Genomic DNA, 21,556 nt, shown 5'->3' with positions numbered 1-21,556 from the left:
TGTAGTTTTTTAAAGATGTCATTTTTGCGTATATTTGCCAATTTTTTGTCAAAATTTTATATCCGAAGGAAATGGGTTGCTCAATAAAATTATGAATGTCCGTTGTAATGTGGTGCGATACCACTTAAAAACACACAAGTCCATATGTGAATTAGATAACTTATCATATTGTGAAGTTTCGCTTATTTTAAATCTTGATTAGATATTTTAGAAGACCTATTACGGCGGATTTTGGGCATTTTGGCGCCCTACGTTGCGACGTTCGTGACGTCATCACTGATTATTTATTGTTGCCAAGACGACTGAAAAACAAAAAAGGAACCATAGCGCTATAATTGGACCAAGTTTCATCAAAATCGGAAGGAATGTCATATTTGACGAATAAGGTATCGAACCACCTTAAATAAAGATCTTCATCATATTTAGTCAGTAGCATAATTATAAGGTCCTCTTTGAATTCTGTTTAAATGGGGGTAATTTGCCTCCTTCTAGGGGCAGCTTCAAGGTCTGCCACTAGGCTAAAGATAAGAGAAATATTAAAATGACTTCCTAGCATGAGCTGGTTGATGGATCTTCATCAAAGTTGATCTGCAACATCATTGTAAGGTTCTCTCTAAAACCTGTTCAATCAGGGAACTTGGCCCCTTTTATGGGCAGTTAGAGGTAAAAATAGAATTACCTTTGAATAACCTCTTTTGAAGAACAGCTCAATGAATCTTCATCAAATATGATATATCGACTCTTGTATATGTCCTCTCCCAAATTGATTCAACTGAGGACACTTGGACAGTTTTTGGAGTTGGTAGTGCTAAAATTTGAAGAAAAGAAATAACTTCTTCACATGAACCACTTGATGTTTCATTAAAGTTGGTCTGGAACATTACTGTAAGGTCCTCTCCCAAATTCTTTCATATACTTAGCCACCTTTAGGGGCCCCTAATGCAAAAACTAGATATAATTGTAAACAACTTCTCTTGAAAGGCTTGATAGATCTTCATCAAACTTGGTTTGGTGTAGCATCATTATAAGGTCCTCTCTTCATTTTAATCAACAGGGGAATAGCAATATCTGTCAACAACCTTTTTTATTGCATTGCTTGATTGGGCTTAATCAAATTTGGTCTGTAACATTCTCCTAAAGTTGTCTGTCTAATCTCCTCCATTGAAGCACTGGGCCCCTTTAAGTGCTCGCTAGAGCAAAATGTTGAAATATCTTTAAATGACTTTTCTTTTGATCTTCTTGATGGATCTTCATTAAATTTGGTCTGTAGCATCCTTGTAAGGTCCTTTTTAAGATTTGTTTAAGTTTGGGGCACTTGACCAATTTTATGGGTTTTATTATACATAACACGTACAGTTGTTACCAATCATGATTCAATGTGTCCTGCATTCAAGGTCAAAGATTCAAGTTCAGGTGAGTAACATAGGGTCACTATGATCCTCCTGTCTTGTGTAAGTTTAGTTTATACCACTTTATTTTAGCTTGATTGTGATGAAAGTTTTGAGCTTATTTGAACCACTCTGGAGTCTGCTTTCTGGAAAAAAACAGTACTGATATCATATGAGAAGACGTGAATAGGGCTCGAACCTATGATCCCTGTGAAGAGCGCCAACACCTTAATGACTACACCACAGCTCTCCTGTCTTGTGTTAGCAAGGAGCATTTATCCCATTGGTTTGAATATAGAAAAATTAGTTCTGATATAACTAGAGCTTGGCAGACAGTTCTTCAGTTGTACAATCTAGGTTTCTACCAGCTTTTGAATATATAGCAGTAAGGTGCAATTAACAAAATTTTAATCACCGATAATCGCTGATTATATGTGAAGCATAGACTCCCAAATGCTGTCTGCTTTGCTGCTATAGTGGGCATATTTATAAAAGCATACAATTTTATTTAGGTGTACATGTTGCTATTGTCCACTTTTGCATCTTTGGCTTTTCATAATTTAATGTTTGGATGATTAAAATCAGTGGCTATCTTGTAAACTACAGTTGATTTGATCTTTAGCCACGGTATAACAATACGTTTGAGTTTTTCTTCAGATTTATTTAAGCATCTTTTACATTGACTGTTCATCCGCAAGTCCTGTTATCATCACATATGTAGCAGATATTAGGCTGATAAAGGGTGTGAATTGACCCATTAATTGAGGTTAGAATATACCTTTTGTAGTAAAATCAATTGAATGACAAAGTCGTGTGACCATTAAATGCAGTAACATGTAAAATATAATTTTTATTTATTAAATTTTCAGCTTGAGGTTAGAGGAAGTAGGCGGTGGTTCCGCTGATGTAGAGGATGTTCTCAAAATTGTTATTAAGATCGAAAATCTGCTGGATATATCTGTAAGTATTCTCTTCTTAGTCAAGACTTGGAATAAATCTCTGTTATTAGTTCCCAATAGTAAATTTTATTTTGTGAAATACATATTTTATTGGCTGGCCCACCTTTAGTGGGAGCGGTGGTCTAGTGGATAAGGTGTCAGTCGCTCAATCCAGGGGTCGAGGGTTCGAGACCCATTTGTCACAACCATGATTTATCATACCATACCAGTACTGTTATTTCCAGGAAGCGGACTCGAGAGTGGTTCCAATTACCTTGAAGCTTTCATCACTATCGAGCTAAAACAAATTAGTATAAACTAAACTTTTAGTGGAAGCGAGACTAAGCAATCCAAATTCCGGTGGCGGAAGCGGGCGACGGCGTCAACAGTTAAAAATAATTAGATAGATTTATTTCGGTAAGGAGTGCACATACATGGACAATTAAAAAACAACATGTATAGTAATTACAACATAATAACATAATGCATACATGAAATTAAAAATAGCTATGACACGCACACCATCACCAAGGATTACACAAAAAAGAGAAAACTCTTATTTCCATTGTGGTCCTTTGTGTTGGTGGCATGACATAGAGAGGCATAACAGAGTTTACAGAATTATGTGACTAGATGGAAATTGAAGTATGTGACTAGATGGAAATTACACAGCTATATCAAATAAAGAATTATGTGACTAGTTGGAAATTGTACAACTATATCAAAAAGTAAATGCGAGCTTAAATTAAAATGTACATACATCGAAGGCCATAAGAATAGTTATTAAAACACATTAAATAGTTATTAAAACACATTAAAGTAATTATGCTAAACTGTCTAGTAAATAATTCTTTACTAACGTTTTAAAAACAGGTAATTTCTCAGTCTGTGCTATACTAGCAGGCAACTTATTCCATAGGGAAATACCAGAAAAGAAACCTTTGACCTTTGGAACAGCAAAAGCACCTTTGTGACTTAACCTTGTCCTATATGAATGAACAGTATCCTGTGGGATAAAATTTTCTCCCATGTAGTCCGGGGCTAACCCATTTTTTATCTTAAAAACATGACACAGGATAATCTGGTCTACACGTTTGTTGACTGGTAACCAGTTGAGCGATTTAAAGTGCTCTGGGCCAATGTGCGAGCTAGCATCAAGGTCCAGAACAAACCTCATTAACTTATTCTGTGTGGTTTGGAGCTTGGATTTAAGTAACTGAGTCAGACTATGGTACCATATAGAACAGGCATAATCAAAATGACATTGGATTAGGGCCATGACAACAAGTTTCTTGGTGTGTTGAGTAAGATAACGTTTCTTCCGATATAGATATTTTAACCTTGCGTTAGCCTTTTTTAATTTTGAATCGGAAGATAGGTACTGATCAAGGGATGCACCAAGATATTTGACGGTAGAAGTTGGTTCAATAGTTGTACCATTACATGTAATATCAAGCGTTGGATTTGACCTTATTCTATGTTTAGATCCAAATAAGATTGACTCAGTTTTACCTAAATGAAGTGACAACTTATTATCTACCAACCATTGACTGACAAGATGCAGGTCATCTTTCAAAGATTTTTCTACAGATGACTTGCATTTACCTGAAACAAGTATACAAGAATCATCTGCATATAACAAAAGCTTGTTTTTAACCACAGCTGACATTTCGTTGACGTAAATTAAAAATAAAAGAGGGCCTAGTATGGACCCCTGTGGAACTCCACATGTAATGGGAGCAGAAGCAGAATGAGTACCAGAGACATCCACCAGCTGTTGTCTTCCTGAAAGATATGACTGAAACCATCTTAAAGTGTCATCACCAAGTCCCGCTGAACGAAGCTTCATAAGAAGAATGGAATGGTCTACTGTGTCGGAAGCCTTTTGGAGATCTAACAGAATCATACCTACTATATGACCTTTATCCATCTCCATCCTTATATAATCTGTTAAATGAATTAGACATGTGTCTGTTGAGAAACCACTTCTGAACCCAGACTGAAATTTGTACAATAATTTGTTTACCTTGAAGTATGATTCAACTTGGTCGTATACAACCCTTTCATAAATCTTGGATACAATACTCAGAATTGAAACTGGGCGATAGTTACCTACAGAAGTTTTGTCATTCTTCTTAAAAATGGGAACAACCCTGGCTAATTTGAGATCATCTGGTACCACACCTTGAATGAGGGACAAATTTATGACATGAGCAAGAGGTTCAGCAATAATGCAAGCTCCATCTTTTACAAAACGGGAAGGTATACCATCTAAACCTGTAGCTTTATCAGCACCTAGCTGAGTTAAGTATTTCAATACCTGATTTTCAGAAACTAGTGAAAAAGAGTAGTTATTCAAAAGCACACCTTAACTGGCATAAAATTTTGTCACAAAAGATTTACCAAACTTATTAACCCTAGCCGGCAATTTTTCAACAAGTTTTGAGGCAACTGAAGTGTAGAATGTATTGAAAGAGTCAGCAATAGTTTCCTTATCAAAACAAATATTACCATCAATATTCAGACATATGTCGGAGTTTGGAGAAGATAACCATTTCTTAGAAGGTAAGCCAAGATTTTCAAGGATAGCCCACAGTGATTTGGAATCATTTTTATTTTCTTCAAGACTCTCGGTAAAAAAGCTTCTCTTTGCCGAATCAATCAAATATTGTGTTTTGTTACGTAAAGATTTAAAAGTACAATAGTTCTCATCACTTCTGACTTTTCTATATTGCTTAAAAGCTAAATCTCTCTGGTTTATTGCATCTAATATATTAGCATCCATCCATGGCTCTGTTCTTTGTTTGATACGCAGTTGCTTAACTGGTGCAATATTGTTAACAACGGACATAAAAATGTTCTTAAGCTTCAGATGCATTGTCACAAGTAATAATACTCTTCCAATCCACAGCTAACAAGTTTGCTTGAAAATCTTCACTACTATAGTTATTGTAGTAACTATAGTAATTATAGTAATTGTTACATATATTTCTTTGAAACCTTTTGGGATGTTTTAGAAACTAATGTTACACCCCCATGGTGAGTCCTGGCCCAATCGTGACCTTGATCATGAATAAATTAGCTTTTTTTAGATTTTTTGAAGCCTTCTGAAAATTCACAAAAGTGACAATTTTTTAATAACCGTTACATATATCGCTTGAAACCTTATAGAATGGCTCAAAAACTAATTTTACACCCAAATGGTGAGTCCTGGCCCCTAGTGACATTGATCTTTAATAAATTAGCATTATTAGATTTTTTACACCTTTGAAAACTCACAAAAATGACAATTTCTCAAAATCCGTGCGTTGAAACCTTGTACGATAGTACAAAAACTTATTTTATTCCCCATGGTGTATCCTGACCTCTAGTGACCTTGACCTTGAAGATATTAGCATTTAAAAAAAAAATGAAAACCATTACACATATTGCCTGGAAACCTTGCAACTTTGCTGGATGGTTCAAAACAAATTTATTCCCTCATGTTGAGTCCTGGTCCCCTAGTGACCTTGATCTTGACCTTGAAAAAATTAGATATTTTTATGGCTTTAAAAGTTCACAAAAATGACAATTTCTCAAAAACCTTTAAATATGTTGCTTTGAAACCTTGTAGGATGGTTCAAAATCTCATTCCTGGTCCCCTGGTGACCTTGACTTTAAAGAAATTAACATTGTTTTTTTAAAGATTTTTTGACGCCTTTGAAAATTTACGAAAATGGCAATTTCTTAAAACCGTTACATATTTTGCTTTGAAACTATTGTAGGATGATTCTAAAATTCATTTTACATCAAAATGATGAGTCCTTGCCCCCTAGTGACCTTGACTTTGAAGGAATCACCCTTACAAAATTCACAAAAATGACAGTTTTTCAAAAGTAGCACTACGTGGAGTTGTTTGGAATATTTAAATAAAACTTCATATACATGTTTACCACTATAAGGAAATGCGGCATGTCAGGTTTCAGTCAGATTGCCGGAGTAACACCAAAGTTATGGCCCTTAGTAATTTCTGTTGTTAACTATATATGTACAATTAATATGGCAATTTCTGCTTTAGAACTTGTGACATATTTGAACAAGAACTATGAAGCTTAATTTGAATTTAGACCACCATAATGTGGTAGTGCACACACAATTTCGTCAGGATTTCTTTAGTAACTTCAAGAGTCATTTCCCTTTAATTGTTTAAAACTCAACGGATTTGTACATAAAAACTAATCAATTGGTAAACTTGCAGTAAACTTCTTCCATTTTTTCCCATGAACATTTATTATTAACAAGTGAAGTTGTGTACCCACACCAGGTCATCCCCACCACCCTGGTCACAACCCCGACCCCCACCCCACATTATTTTCATCTCTTCTTTTTTATCCCCCGCCAAAGGCGGAAGGATATAGTTTTGGCATTGTCCGTCCGTCCTCCCGGAGCCATATCTAGGAAGTGGTTGGGAATATTTAAATAAAACTTCATATACATTTTCACCACAATATGGAAATGTGGCTCGTCAAGTTTCAGTCAGATTTCCTTAGTAACACCAGAGTTATGACCCTTAGAAATTTCTAGTGTTAACTATATAGGATACTATAAATATGGCGATTTCTGCTTCATAACTTGTGACATATTTGACCTAGAACTATGAAACTTATATTGAATTTCGAGCACCATAATGTGGTAGTGCACACACAATTTCGTCAGGATCTCAATTGTAACTTCATAGTTATTGCCCTTTAGTTGTTTAGAAATCCACATATTTGTACATTACACACTAACAAATTGGTAGAATTTCATTAAACTTCTTTCATATATTTCCATGAACAATTATTATCAACATGTGAAGTTGTGTACCCACACCCAGTCACCTCCACCGCCCTGGTCATGGCAGTTCTTATTACTCAAACCCGTGATCACAATGTCCTTGGCTTACTAACCAGATTTGGACAATGCCCTATGTGGTTCTAGGACGATCTGTGTATGAAAAGAATTGGAACCACTGCCTTACCCTTGCATGATCGTAAGAGGCGACTAATAGGGTCTTAACACTTGGTTTTGCTGTAACTCTGTGATTCCAGCAGGTATGCAAATTTTGATTCCATACCTCATGTTTTTATTTCGATGTAAATGAGATGTGAAACCAAAATTTGTAGTCTTGTTTGGCGCCATATAACCTATACTGTGTTGGTGCGCCGTAAAACCCAAATAAATAAATAAGATTTGGACAAAACTGGTTATTAGATTGCCGAATGTCATTGTCTGGGTGGGCAGGCGGTCGGACGGAAGGGCGGATGGCGTCAGCTTTTAGTTTCCGCTCAGTAACTTGAGTTAGGAGTGACCGATTCAAATGAAATTTGTATATTGATGGCTTGCATAAAGATGGAGTTTGGCATTGCATACGGGGTCACTTAATTTAAGGTCAAGGTCACTGTTGCTAACAATAGTATAAAATGGTCTCCCCTCAGTAACTTTAGCTTGCATTGATGTATTGAAATTAAACTTGGCCTATAGATATCTTATAGAAAAAGCAAGTTTGGGAGTATATGTGAGTTCATTGTGGTCAAGTTTAAGGTCAGGATAACCAATTTATTTCTATTATGCTACCCTCCGACAAACTGAAAATATTGTCAGAATTTCCATCATGGCCCAAACCTTCCACTTTACATCTTTCTATCTGCATGTAATGAAGCGGAGCTTCCAAAATTGCATAGAAAGCGTTTTTGACTGACAATTTGAAAGAAGCTAGATCATGGACACAAACTTCTTGTCTTTCAAATTGTTTTTTACCTTTTAAAGCAAGAGCGTCATGATGACCCTATATCGCTCATCTGATAAACTTAACCTTGGAATCATCAAGATAAACATTTTTACCAAGTTTCGTGAAGATAGGATCATAAATATGGCCCATAGAATGTTAACAAGCTTTTCCTTTGATTTGAGCGGGTGACCTAGTTTTTGAACCCGCATGACCCAGTTTGAAACTTGGTCTAGGAATCATCAAGATAACCATTCTGACTATGTTTCTTGAAGATAGGGTCATAAATGTGGCATCAAGAGTGTTAACAAGCATTTCCTTTGATTTGACCGGGTGACCTAGTTTTTGACCCCCATGTCTCAGTTTCAAACTTGATCTAGGAAATCAAACCATAAATGAAGTACCGGTATCTATATTGCTGCAAAAGCCAAAATAGCAAATTTTGGCCCTTTAAGGGGCCATAACTCTAGAACTCATGATGGGATCTGGCCAGTTTTCGAAAGGAACCGAGATATTATGCCAATACATGTTGTTTGCAAGATTGATTCAAATTGATTGCAAACCTTGTTCTCTATCGTGTTCACAACGAAAAGTTGACGGACTACGGACAAAATGCGATCACAAAAGCTCACATTTTCACTACTTGACAGGTGTGCGAATAATCTTTTCGATCTTTTGTTCTGTCAAAAACACCTTAAACAATAACTGTCCAATAAAACCCCCTAAGATATAGTTCTGTGACTAGCTACGAGCATTGATTTCTTCTCATTTACCACATACCGTATAAGTACTTATTTCTGCGGGCTTAATATTCTGCGATATTTTCAAAAATGAGGTGGTATTAAATTTCTGCGTACCTTATTTCTGCGGTGTCTTCCTTCTCACGTTGATTGGATTTATTTCAGCGGTTCTGTATTCACCGGTTGTTTCATTAATTTCAAATAGGCAGGTACGTATTTTGTTGTTATTTTGACAATAAAAGTTGACAAATACTAATGTGACATCGTTGAATGTTAAATATAAACTCAAGGAAAACAGTCTTTTTATAAATACATTCATGCCAAACAGACACAAAAAACTTGAATCTGTATTTTGCAAACATTCTCATCTGTGCATTGTAACGGTGTAATAACTTTTGGTAATCACGCCTTTTTCAAGTCCCATACAAATAACGGTAAATATGACCATCACCAGACGGATCGGTTAACAATAGACACAAAGGATACAATGAATTTTGTTTGTGACATAATTTAAGAAAATTGAAACTGGCAGCTGACTGCTCAATAATGAACGAAAATCAAAACAAATTTGATGTTTTTATTATGTTTATTCAACAGCAAGACAATAATGAAACAGTTCTATTACATGTGGGACAAAAGCCGATAACACTATCGGACATTGTCTTATTATACTTAACCGGATTATAATGGCGGCTTGTATCATCGTATCGCGGCATGTCAGGACAAAATTTTCTGCGGATTTTAAATCTGCGGTCTTGTTGTCTTCCGCAGAAAACGCAGAAATAAAGTTCCCGCAGAATAAGTACTTATACGGTATCTGAAGATTTGACTGTATTGCTAAAGGTCATAGCATCTTTTTCACAAATTGACTTGTCTTTGTTCATGTTTAGTGAATCATCTATGTAGTAAGCACATCTGATTAACTGTGACCTAAACCAGGCATAGATTGGTTTCAGTAATTTTGTAAACAGCCTTGGTGCAGCGCTCTAACCGAAAGGTAGTACTACAAAGGTATAGAGAAAAATTCGATAATAGAATTTCAGTATTCACGTATGCTAAGGTTGTATTGGACCTGACCAAATAATGTGATACAGAATTAAATCAAGTGCTTAGCGTCTTGTTTGTTCATAATGGCTGGTTTCAGAATTTTTGCTGATTTAAGAACTGGCACCAACCCGGCAGCCAGCAGTACTTGAATATCTTGAAAAAGCCTGTCATAAGAGCGAGACTTTCTGTCAATTTCTTTGTTCACAGTAGGCAAATTCAGCATCTCGCAATTTTCTGGGACAGGATGCTTTTCTAGCAAAAAATCAATCTCATAATTATGGGGTAGTGCATGCAAAATTAATAGCTTTTGCAAATAAAGGTAAAATGCCCTAATTTTTTTCTTTGATTAAACCTTGGGTAGCGCCAATCATCTTCATCTTCTGATTCGGCATCAGATTCTCCACACAGATATTTGATTAATTTTTAAGTCATGTCCGTTCTCTTGACTTTCTGACTAGTATCGATAGAACTATCATCATCAGGAACATCGTTCTCAAGCTGAATATGCATATTTGGTGCACTGTTAATATCCACATACTGTTTCTCAAGATCTTCATCTTCATCCACCATTTGATTAAAGTCTTGCTTTTACAAAGGGCGAGTCTCATAATGGGGTACACCAAAGCTCAATATCGTCTTGAGATAAATTAATCAAATCAGTCAAATTTTGTTTTGTTTTAGGACTAGAAGCTTTCACTTTGGCACGACCCTTCAACGAGACTTAACCTTTTTTCCACTTTGTTTTTGTTTTTAATGTTAGCAAGTGCGGGTTCCACGACCACTGTGGACAACTACCGCGGATTTCACACGCGACTGAGAATTATTTTCGTAGAGTGTTTCAGCCTCTGAAAATCCCGAAAATTCAGAGTCGCTAGCAGAAACTTTGAGATCATCGTTCCCAACTTGGCTCGTAATGAAAATTGCAAAGTAAGATCTGGACAACTTCCTAGATCGAGCCCAAACATAATAATGAAAATAATTCTTACCAAAAGTCACAATACTTTCCAAAGAATAAAAAAACAATCCTGAACTTGCACAAATAAATTAAGTACGACACGTTTTCTAATCTTTTTGTTCTGTTTTTCCTATCCGTTTTTAATTATGTTCTCTTGTTGATGGTTTCTATGTGCATATATGTCTTTATAAAACATATGTTCATTATTCGTTTTGTATTTATGTGTTTAGCACATGCATTTAATTAATATCACATAACTTTCCTCAGCTGCCATATCGGTCTCAGATATTTTTCTGTCATTGTGTCATAGTGAAAAAGGAGGAATCTTTTTATGCAAAAATGAAAAGAAAATTAACTGCCATGTGTTTCGAACCCACACGGCAAAAGATCTGATGAACATAATCAGTATGCTTTACACTGAGCTAATTTGTAATTGGTATGCAAGCAAATATTTACATTTTGACAAGTTACAAAAATGTTGAAGTCCCTATGCTATGTTTATAAACATCACGTTATCGTTGGGGCATATGATATATTTTGCATCTATTTATAAATTATAGCCTCGTTTTTGAGCATTCTTCCGGAAAAATCCGAAGATGCGCGACGGGTCCGTAAGCAATCGGAAAACATACTTCCGCTTTGAAATAGGCAAAAGGTTTTTGTTTATTTGTTTGTTATTCTTAAACATATTAACGACTATTTGGTCAGGTCCAATGCAGTGGGTCATATTTTCAGTAAATATGAAGTCTCAGTTTTCATATAATACTCGTTCGGGCGTTAGTAGCGGAACTTTAAATAATTGAATCTTATTAATGTGTTAAAAACAGTAGCCCCGATGAAATATGTTTGTGATGTTAAACTCAGGTGAATGTTCTAGGACCATCATGGCCTGTGTGTTGTTATGCGGACAGAAAGTCTTATGCTTTTTAGCTCATCTGATTTTTTAGAAAAAAAATCTACAAGGTATTGTCATCACTTGATCATCAACGTCAGCGTTGGTTACAATTTTGTTTAGGTCCGCCTTTTCTCAAAAACTGTAAAAGCTACAGCATTGAAACTTTACACACTTGTTTATCATCATTAGGGGACTATGTAGGCCGAGACATACATTTTGTCAGAATTATGGCCCTTTTATACTTAGAAATTTTGAGGGGTTTTTTTTGGTTAAAATGTTTATTCAGGTCCACCTTTTCTTAAAAACTAAGTCTTATAATAGGAGCTTCAGCTTTGAACTTTGCACACTTATTTACCATCATTAGGGGACTATGTAGGGCAAGAACCATAACTCTGGTATGCATTTTGAACCATAACTGTAACCTGCATTTTGTCAGAATTATGGCCCTTTTTGTACTAAGAAAATCTGAACTATAGCTTTTCTTACATATTGTCCAGCACTTGCAGACGAGCGATGGCGCCCGCAGGCGATGCCCTTACTTAACATAACAGCAAAACTCCTTGCAATAAAATTTCAAAGTGGATGAAACCCTTCCAAAAAAGACTTAACAGCAAACCCAGCTCTTTATATGATTTTTATCAAGAAGGACAAAACCTCTCCTATAAGAACAGATAATTTTACAGAGCAAAGAAATAATATCTGGTTCACTTTTGAGGAGGATTAGCTCTAAATATCTTTTTAGCTCACCTGAGCCAAAGGCTCAGAGTGAGCTATTGTGATCGCTCACCGTCCGGCATCCGTCCACACTTTCTTTTAAACAACATCTCCTCCTAAATCACCAAGCCAATTTTGATGAAACTGTACAGAACTCTGGTTGCCATGGCAGCCGAAAGGAAAAACTTTAAAAATATTGTCCAAAACCACAAGGCCTAAGGCTTTGATATTTGGTATGTAGCATCATCTAGTGGGTCTCTACCAAGATTGTTCAAATTATCCCCCTAGGGTCAAATATGGCCCCACTCCGGGGGTCACATGGTTTATAAAGACTTGTATAGGAAAAAAATTTAAAAATCTTCTTGTCTGAAACCACAAGACCTAGGCTTTTGATATCTGGTATGTAGCATTGCCTTGTGGTCCTCTACCACGATTGTTCAAATTATTCCCCTGGGGTGAAAAGAGGCCCTGCCACAGGGTTCCCTAGTTTTACATAGAGATATATAGGAAAAAGCTTTAAAAATCTTCTTGCCTGAAACTACAAGGCATATGCTTTTGATATTTGGTATGTTGCATTGCCTAGTGGTCTAATACAAAAATGATTCAAATAATGCCCCTGGGGTGAAAGAGGCCCTGTCCTGGGTCCCAAGTTTTACATAGACTTATATAGAAAAAAGCTTTAAAAATCCTCTTGTCTGAAAGTTCAAGGCCTATGCCTTTGACATTTTGTATGTATCATTGCCTAGTTGTTCTCTAACAAGATTGTTCGAATTATGCCCCTGAGATGAAAAGAGGCCCCACCCCAGGGGTCACTTGATATATGAGTTATATAGAAAAAAATACTTCAAAATTTATCAGATCATATTTCCTAGACTGTTTAATTATATTTATCTGATGACCTCAAGTGATAACGGTCACCCGACTGCGACCTTGACCTGCTGACCTACTTTCTTGCTTTTTAAGATACAGCCTTGAAATTCGGATGACATGTAGAGTTTAGCACACTGATCTTAAAACATACTTTCAGTGACCATGAATATGACCTACTTACCTACTTTCTTGTTTTTTATGATACAGCCTTGAAATTTGGATGACATGTACAGTTTTGCACACTAATAATTGTAAAACTGACTTTCAGTGACCATGAATATGACCTACTGGCCCTCATGTTAACCTTTAGCCTGCTGGCGGCAAGTGATTTTGCCTTTGGGACGAGTGCAGACCAAGATAAGCCTGCACATAAGTGCAGGATGGTCATGCTCTGGACTGTTCACTATTCAGTCAGTAAATTTTCAGTGAGCATCCCTTAAAATAATAAGTGGTCCTGTCCAATTTTCTATCAAAAAGTAGCATTTGGAATTATTCTAGATTGGAATTTTTCTTATACTCCAGCTCTGTTAGTATTGTGATCTTATGTTCTTGTGTTTCTGTTCTTTTCAGAAAGCCAACACGAATGAGCATTAAATATTACATGGTTAATTGCTTCCATGGCTGACTTTGAGTCTTTTGTACCTCAATAACATGGGTTCCTCACTTTGGGTGTGCAATTCGTTATGCGAGAAGACGTTAAGTTGGCTTACACAATGTCTGTGGTTTTAACCAAAGCACAGCTATGCCAGAAACATTGCCCAGAGGGGCACTTGGGCTGCTCTTCCAAAAGCTGGAAAAATCATAATATGACCAAAATGTGCCAGTGTGACTCTGTACCCAACAAGATTACAATAAAACAGCTAGAGGGTCAGATTTGATGATGGGAAAAAGTTAAAATCTAGCAAAAAGTGATTTGTTTGTTTGATTGATGGATATGTTTTGTATTTTTAGACAATATCAGGTGCAACCTTAGTTGTGGACAGTGTGGTTATAAATAGATTGACTGTGTGTGGAACAGGACATAGACAAGAAAGCAGAGACGATGCACCAATTTGTGGTATGTAGGTTGATAGTCCTAAAACAGAGTTGGTGCTATGAAATTTAAAATAGCTAAATAATGTTATTTCTTTCAAATTTAAACCTTGAAATAATTACGATTTTCTCCAGAGTATAAAAGTTGATCGACATATACTACATATTTGAAAGCACTTTTATTGTTTTCAAGATAAATTTTATATTGGAGTGTGTCTAGCTGTACCGTTTCCTCTTCAGGTCCACTTTGCCATGTACATCTGCATTTTGTATAGCTCTACCACTCCTTTTTAATCCGTTAGATATTTTTCTTATGAAGTAAAATTTCAGCTTTTGTGAATATGAAAATGCAAACAATCCTTATACTGATGATAAAGTTGGTACCAAAATGTTCATTATTTTAAGTAGAAGATGACAGTTGTAAATGGAAGTTTAAATTATGTTATTTAAATCTATATTTTAGAAAATTGATATATTTAGACTGGTAAATTTTATCATAATGTAAAAACGTTATATTGTAATTCTCATATACTGCTAAGTAACTTTAAGCCTCTTTTTTACAATCTACTAAAAAAAAACACTTTGTTTCTTGTTTATTATTAAGCCAGATCATTTATTTATACTTTGATTTGACATCCTTTCTCAAACAACAAATTTCTAACTCAAGGCTTTCCCAGGTTGACAAATTATCACTTTTTTTTAAATTTTGCTTTGTTATTTATTGAGAGTTACTTTTTATTAGCTCACCAGAGCACAAAGTGCTCAAGGTGAGCTATTGTGACCAGTCATTGTCCGGCGTCCGTCAGCGTCCGGCGCCCGTCAACATTTGCCTTGTGAACACTCTTAAGGCCACATTTGTGACTCAATCTTTATGAAACTTGGTCAGAATGTTAGTCTTGATGATCTCTAGGTCAGATTTGAAACTGGGTCATGTGGGGTCAAAAACTAGGTCAGTAGGCCAGATCAAAGGAAAAACTTGTGAACACTCTAGAGGCCACAGTTGTGACCTAATATTTATGAAACTTGGTCAGAATGATTGTCTTGATGATTTCTAGGTCAAGCTCGAATCTGGGTCATGTAGGGTCAAAAACTAGGTAACTTGATCAATTCAAAGGAAAAGCTTGTGAACACTCTAGAGGTCACAGTTTTGACTCAGTCTTAATGAAATAGAGAAAGTGGAAACTTCACAGGTCGCTCAACACGACTAAAACGAAAATGTTGCAAGGCTCGGTTTGATTGAGCCTGTTCATGGACGGTAGTGGAAATGCATGCTACCGTCCACGCCCTCTAGCCCCGGGTTGAGCAGAACTCAACATTTACACATGATAAAAGTACAAAAAGCAATTTAGAGACATCCGCAGATGTATTCAAACGGCGGTGAACAAAGGAACCTTCAATGATACACGTGTTGAGGCGTGTAATTCCATGAAGAGCGGCGTTTGGTCCCCAGATAAAGTAAAGGGTTTGTAAAGGAAACTTGGTCATATTGTTTGTCTTGATGATCTCTAGGTCAAGTTTGAAACTGTGTCATATGGGGTTAAAAACTATGTCGGTAGTCTAGATCAAAGGAAAATCTTGTGAACACTCTAAATACCACAATTTAAGTTTGAAACTCATGAGAATTTATCAGAATGTTTGCCTTGATAATTTATAGGTCATGTTCGAATCTGGGTCATGTGGGGTCAAAAACTAGGTCACACGGTCCAATCAAAGGAAAAGCTTGTGAACACTCTAGAGGCCACAGTTGTGACCCAGTCTTTATGATTTGTGTGTGTTGAGTTTGTTTACCCTCGCCACCGGTTAAGACCATTTGGGCGAGCATAGCTTCAATTATATAACAACACTTTATAGGCTACGTGTAGAGTGTGTACCATAATTCACAGTCTAAAGTAGGTCAAAGTGACCTCCAGTGGACTGTGAATAAGATGGGAACTTAATCCCATACATTTATCATAAAAACTACAGTTAGAAGAAAAGACTAACTTGTATCATAGCTCGGTGTTTTTTCTTAACAAATTTGGTGCAGGTAATTCGTATACTCTGAGTACAGAGTGCGGTAACTAAAAGTGTGCAGGTATTTAATACCTGCACGCTAGTTACCGCACTGTTGGAAAGAAAAGTATGCCAGCGTGTCTGGAACAGTAGACTGCGAAGTGTATTTTATTGATTTTCTGCTCTAGCATTGTTTTATTTTACCTGGGCTTTACACATTTGTAAAGCAAGGATTTAAGTACTCACTGAACTGCTGTATATGGCAATGTGGAACGCCTACAACTACCATATATGGATGGCTATGATACAAAACAGAAAGAACATTAAAACTCTCGGGTAAACGATTTATACTCGGGGGCTACGCCCCCTCGTACAAATCGTTTACCCTCGAGTTTCAATGCTCTTTCTATTACTTATTTCACCTCTTCATTTTTATATGTGTGTCTTCTTTCATGTACCTCATATAGTGTGTCAAGGCATTTTGTTTTCCCCAATTTATACTATATTAATTATTAAAACATATTTTATATTTAAAACTATATTTATAAGTCTGACAGAGACAGCAAAGTCCTAAATTTATTGAAAAACTTCTGTTTGTTTACATTTTTCAGCCGAACCACGGTTTTGGCAGGCCAACGCTGATTGGTTAAAACCGCGTTGTCTGCTTTGTCGTGATTGGCTGTCCTAAAGTTGTTTACAAATCAAGTAGGTCAATCCGATTTTTCTGAAAAACCAGAAAAAACGAAAATAACCACCTTATTGTTACTGTAAATAGAAAATAAATCATTTTTGATGTTAAATAATATGTTTTTACATAAACCATAATCATTTTTATATACTGCCTCTGTCATTTTGCCTAAATTTTATTTTGGCATACTTAACTATTATCTGGACCTTATTATTACTGAATATTGATGATGACCATATAAGAATAACAATGTTGCCAGATATCATATTGAGATTCTAACAACTCTGAAAAATCTGAGTTGTAGACTAAAGCCCCATTTAGCTATCAGTAATGTCTGTATTGCCTGGTATGTGGTGAAACTATCTTGTTGAACATATATAAGATAGTTTCACTCTTGAATGGGCTCATGATGACTTTTGCTCCATATTATTTACATTGAGCCCATTTCTGCAGTAAACTGCTAAAATTACTTATACTATAAAAGAAAAATAGTATATATTTATGTACAATATGGAGACTTTTTTAACATATCAGGCAACATGTAGCTCCCTTCCTCCCATATGAATAATAATGGTCATCAATCAAACAATATTTAAGACAATGCCTTTCATGTGACCCTGTTTAAGATATGAATATTAAAAACAATCCAATATATAGAAAACACCGTTTCATGGCTTACTTTTTAGGGCCACTGTTAAAAAATATCAATTTATATAAAATAATTACATTTGGCATATATACAGATAAAACATGAGGATCACATGATATGGCAACAATTAAAACCTACACAGTTATAGTATATGTATTCGTGTACACCATGGCGTCTGTACTGTATTATTGGGTGGATAGGACAAGAAGCAACAAATATAGTTTTTTATTGTTATTATTCTTTCTTTAAGTTTATTGCTGTCTTTATCTCCTTTACTGCTTACCCAACTTTGTGTTCTATATTATCAAAGTAAAATAATGAATATCTGACACAATCTTTATGATTCTTGGCCAGAGTGTTTATCTTAATAATTTCTAGGTCAAACTTGAAACTGGGTCATATGGGGTCAAAAACTAGGTCAGTAGGCCAGATCAAAGGAAAAGCTTGTGAACACTCGAGGTTACAGTTGTGACTCAATCTTTATGAAATTTTATCTGTCAGAATGTTTGTCTTGATGATCTCTAGGTCAGGTTTGAATCTGGGTCATGTGGGTTTAAAAACTAGGTCAGTAGGCTAGAACAAAGGAAAAACTTGTGAACACTCTAGAGGCCACGTTTATGACTCAAGCTTTATGAAATTTTGTAAGAATGTTTGTCTTGGTGATTTCTAGGTCAATTTTGAATCAGGATCATGTGCAGTTAAAAAGTAGGTCAGTAGGCTAGATCAAAGGAAAAGCTTGTGAACACACTATAGAGGCCACAATTTTGACCCAATATTTATGAAACTCTGTCAGAATGTTTGTCAAGTTGATCTCTAGGTCTATTTTGTAACTGGATTATGTGGGGTCAAAAACAAGGTCAGTAGGCCAGATCAAAGGAAAAGCTTGTGAACACTGTAGAGGCCACAATTTTGAATTAGTCTTTATGAAACTTGGTCAGATTGTTTGTCTTGATGGTCTCTAGGTCCAGTTTTAATCTGGGTCATTTGGGGTCAAAAACTAGGTCACATGATCAAATCAAAGGAAAAGTTAAGTGAACACACTAAAGGCAACTGTTGTGACTCAATCTATATGAAACTTGGTCAGAATGTTTGTCTTGATGATCTTTAAATTAAATTTGAAACTGGTTCATTTAGGGTCAACAACTAGGTCAGTAGGCCAGACCAACTCTGGTGAGCGATATAGGCCCATCATGGCCCTCTTGTTAAATATATAAAAAGGTGTAAAATAATTTCCTTGAGCAACAGATGTTGTCTCTTAAAATTAATGTATATAAACCCAAAACTTTTAAGGAGCCAGTAGATAAAATTTCATTTCAACTCCGTGTATAATATTGACTTTGTGATATTTTTCTTGTTAACAAGTTTCTCAGTGATAACTAGACATTTTATATCCTTGTGAATCTTTCGACTTTGTGAACAAATGAATACTTTGTGACTGTTGATCTGTGTGACTATTTCATTATCCCCCGACGAAAGTAAGTTGGAGGGATATAATTTTGGCGTTGTCCGTCCGTCGGTCTTCCGTCCGTTTGTCTGTCCGTCCGGAGCCATATCTAGGAAGGGGTTGGGAATATTTAAGTAAAACTTCATATGCATGTTCACCACTATGAGGTTATGCGTCCCGTCAAGTTACAGTCAGATTGCCCAAGTAGCACTAGAGTTATGGCCCTTAGAATTTTCTAGTGTTAACTATATAGGGTACTATAAATATGGCAATTTCGGCGTCATAGCTTTTGATATATTTGACCTAGAACTATGAAACTTAAACTGAATTTAGATCACCATAATGTGGTTGTGCACACACAATTTCGTTCGGATTTCCTTTGAAACTTCAGAGTTATTGCTCTTTAATTGTATAAATATCCACATATTTGTACATAACAAACTTACCATTTGGTAGAATTTCATTAAATTTCTTTCATTCTTTTCAATGAACATTTAGTATATGTGAAGTTGTGTACCCGCACCTGGTCACCCCCTTGCCTTGGTCACACACCCTTCTCCTCCCAACCTCCCACCCCCGCCCTAAAACATGTCCAAACCTTCAACATGTGAAATTGTAACCGCACCCACCTTGCCCCCAGCCATGTTCAAGATATCTTACTTGATTGTGTTCTCTTAAGGACATCTGACTTCTTTTAAGTTCAAATGTACATGTTAAACAGCAACACTTGGTGCCAATCCACTAAAGACAATATTTCGTTCCAGTTAAACATCAAGCTCACATTTCAAATAACACCATTTAACTTTAAAAGCTAAGCTTATTGCAGTAAGCATATTCATTTAAAATAATTTCTTTAGTCAGGATCAACGTATCATACATTTACTATGTACACTTTAAACATTTGTTATCCCCCGACGAAAGTCGGAGGGATATAGTTTTGGCGTTGTCCATCCGTCCGGGGCCATATCTAGGAAATGGTTGGGAATATTTATATAAAACTTCAAATACATGTTCACCACTATGAGTTTTTGCGGCCCGTCAAGTTTCAGTCAGATTGCCCTAGTAACACCAGAGTTATGACCCTTAAAAGTTCCTAGTGTTAGCTATATAGGGTACTATAAATATGGCAATATCTGCATCATAACTTTTGATATATTTAACCTAAAACTATTAAACTTAAATAGAATTTAGATCACCATAATGTGGTTGTGTACACACAATTTTGTTTGGATTTATTATGTAAATTAAGAGACATTGCCTTTTAATTGTATAAAAATCCACATATTTGTACATAACAAACTTACCATTTGGTAGAATCTCATTAAACTTATTTCATTCTTTTCCATTAACATTTATTGTAAACATGTGAAGTTGTGTACCCACACCTGGTCACCCCCTTACCTTGATCACACCCCCTTCCCCTCCCGACCCCCTTCCCCCCCCCCCCCCCAAAAAAAAAATTCCTTATTTCCTTATTTTTGGTTATTTAGATTTGTTTCAACCCTTCCATGAATATTTTTTAACATGCAAGTTGTACCATTCCCCCACCTCGCTCCTCCACCCAGTCATGCCCACCACTGATCATGCATCCTCTGCCCCCCCACCCCCCTCCCACTTCACCCATTATTTTTTTTTTCATTCTTAATTTTCCATCAATATTTATAATCAACATGTGAAATTTTGTTTCCTCACCCGTTCCCCCTCACCATATATATATATATATATATATATATATATATATATATATATATATATATATATATATATATATATATATATATATACAGTACAATCGCGATCCTACGAAAAGCCAAGGGACCGGCCGTTTTTTTCGTAATATCGCATTTTCGTTCGAGCGCAGCATAGGAAATTTCGCTACACAGTACCTTGATATCTGTACGTCATAACCCGTGATATTTAAACATGTAAATTTCGTATCGGAGAACATGTACATGTATACAAATTTTATATGTACATCTGGGTCTACTACAGATCTTATTCGAATCCGAAGTGTAAAACGGGTTAGTTTTTTTTCTTCACTTTTTTGTTCACTGTATATAAAACATAAACTTGGTACATTGTTGCACGAGAACAAAAATAGCAATTGCCTATTCCGATTCAGCTACCCTTAACTGAATTGTTCGGAATAATAAAACGACAATTTAGAGACGATCAGGACTTGAATATTTTTATCTTTTTATGCAGTGATTGTTTCAGACGTATAGATACCGAAACAAGTGTGACTGATGTGCCATTCGATCCGATAGTTAGAGAAGAAAAAAATAACCACTAACACAGCGTATGTGTTTCGAATCTTATTAAGTTTTCACACTTTAATAACTGTTTACGCCTAGCTGACTGAACGTGACACTTTACACTCTAAAGCATTTTTCACGCCGTTATGGAAGGTGTGAAAACTTAGACAATACAGGTATTCGTAAAATCGCAATTAAAACAA

General features: G+C 35.9%; 1 protein-coding gene across 4 annotated transcripts in view; it reads left to right on the top strand.

Moving 5' to 3' along the window:
- The window catches only part of LOC123564875 (uncharacterized), a 531,225-nt gene that overhangs the window by 448,584 nt on the left and 61,085 nt on the right, over window positions 1-21,556 (top strand). For all 4 annotated transcript variants that reach the window (XR_008369995.1, XM_053537514.1, XM_053537515.1 and 1 more), the window contains 2 exons: window positions 2,258-2,348; window positions 14,245-14,350. Coding sequence is in view for 3 of the 4 variants with exons in the window: in XM_053537514.1 (XP_053393489.1) it covers window positions 2,258-2,348; window positions 14,245-14,350 (197 nt within the window). In the remaining variant the exon portion in view is untranslated. The remainder of the gene's footprint in view (window positions 1-2,257; window positions 2,349-14,244; window positions 14,351-21,556) is intronic.

This window comes from Mercenaria mercenaria, chromosome 2, assembly GCF_021730395.1.
Source record: "Mercenaria mercenaria strain notata chromosome 2, MADL_Memer_1, whole genome shotgun sequence".
NCBI lineage: Eukaryota > Metazoa > Mollusca > Bivalvia > Venerida > Veneridae > Mercenaria > Mercenaria mercenaria.
This window is presented reverse-complemented; position numbering and strand designations above follow the sequence as displayed.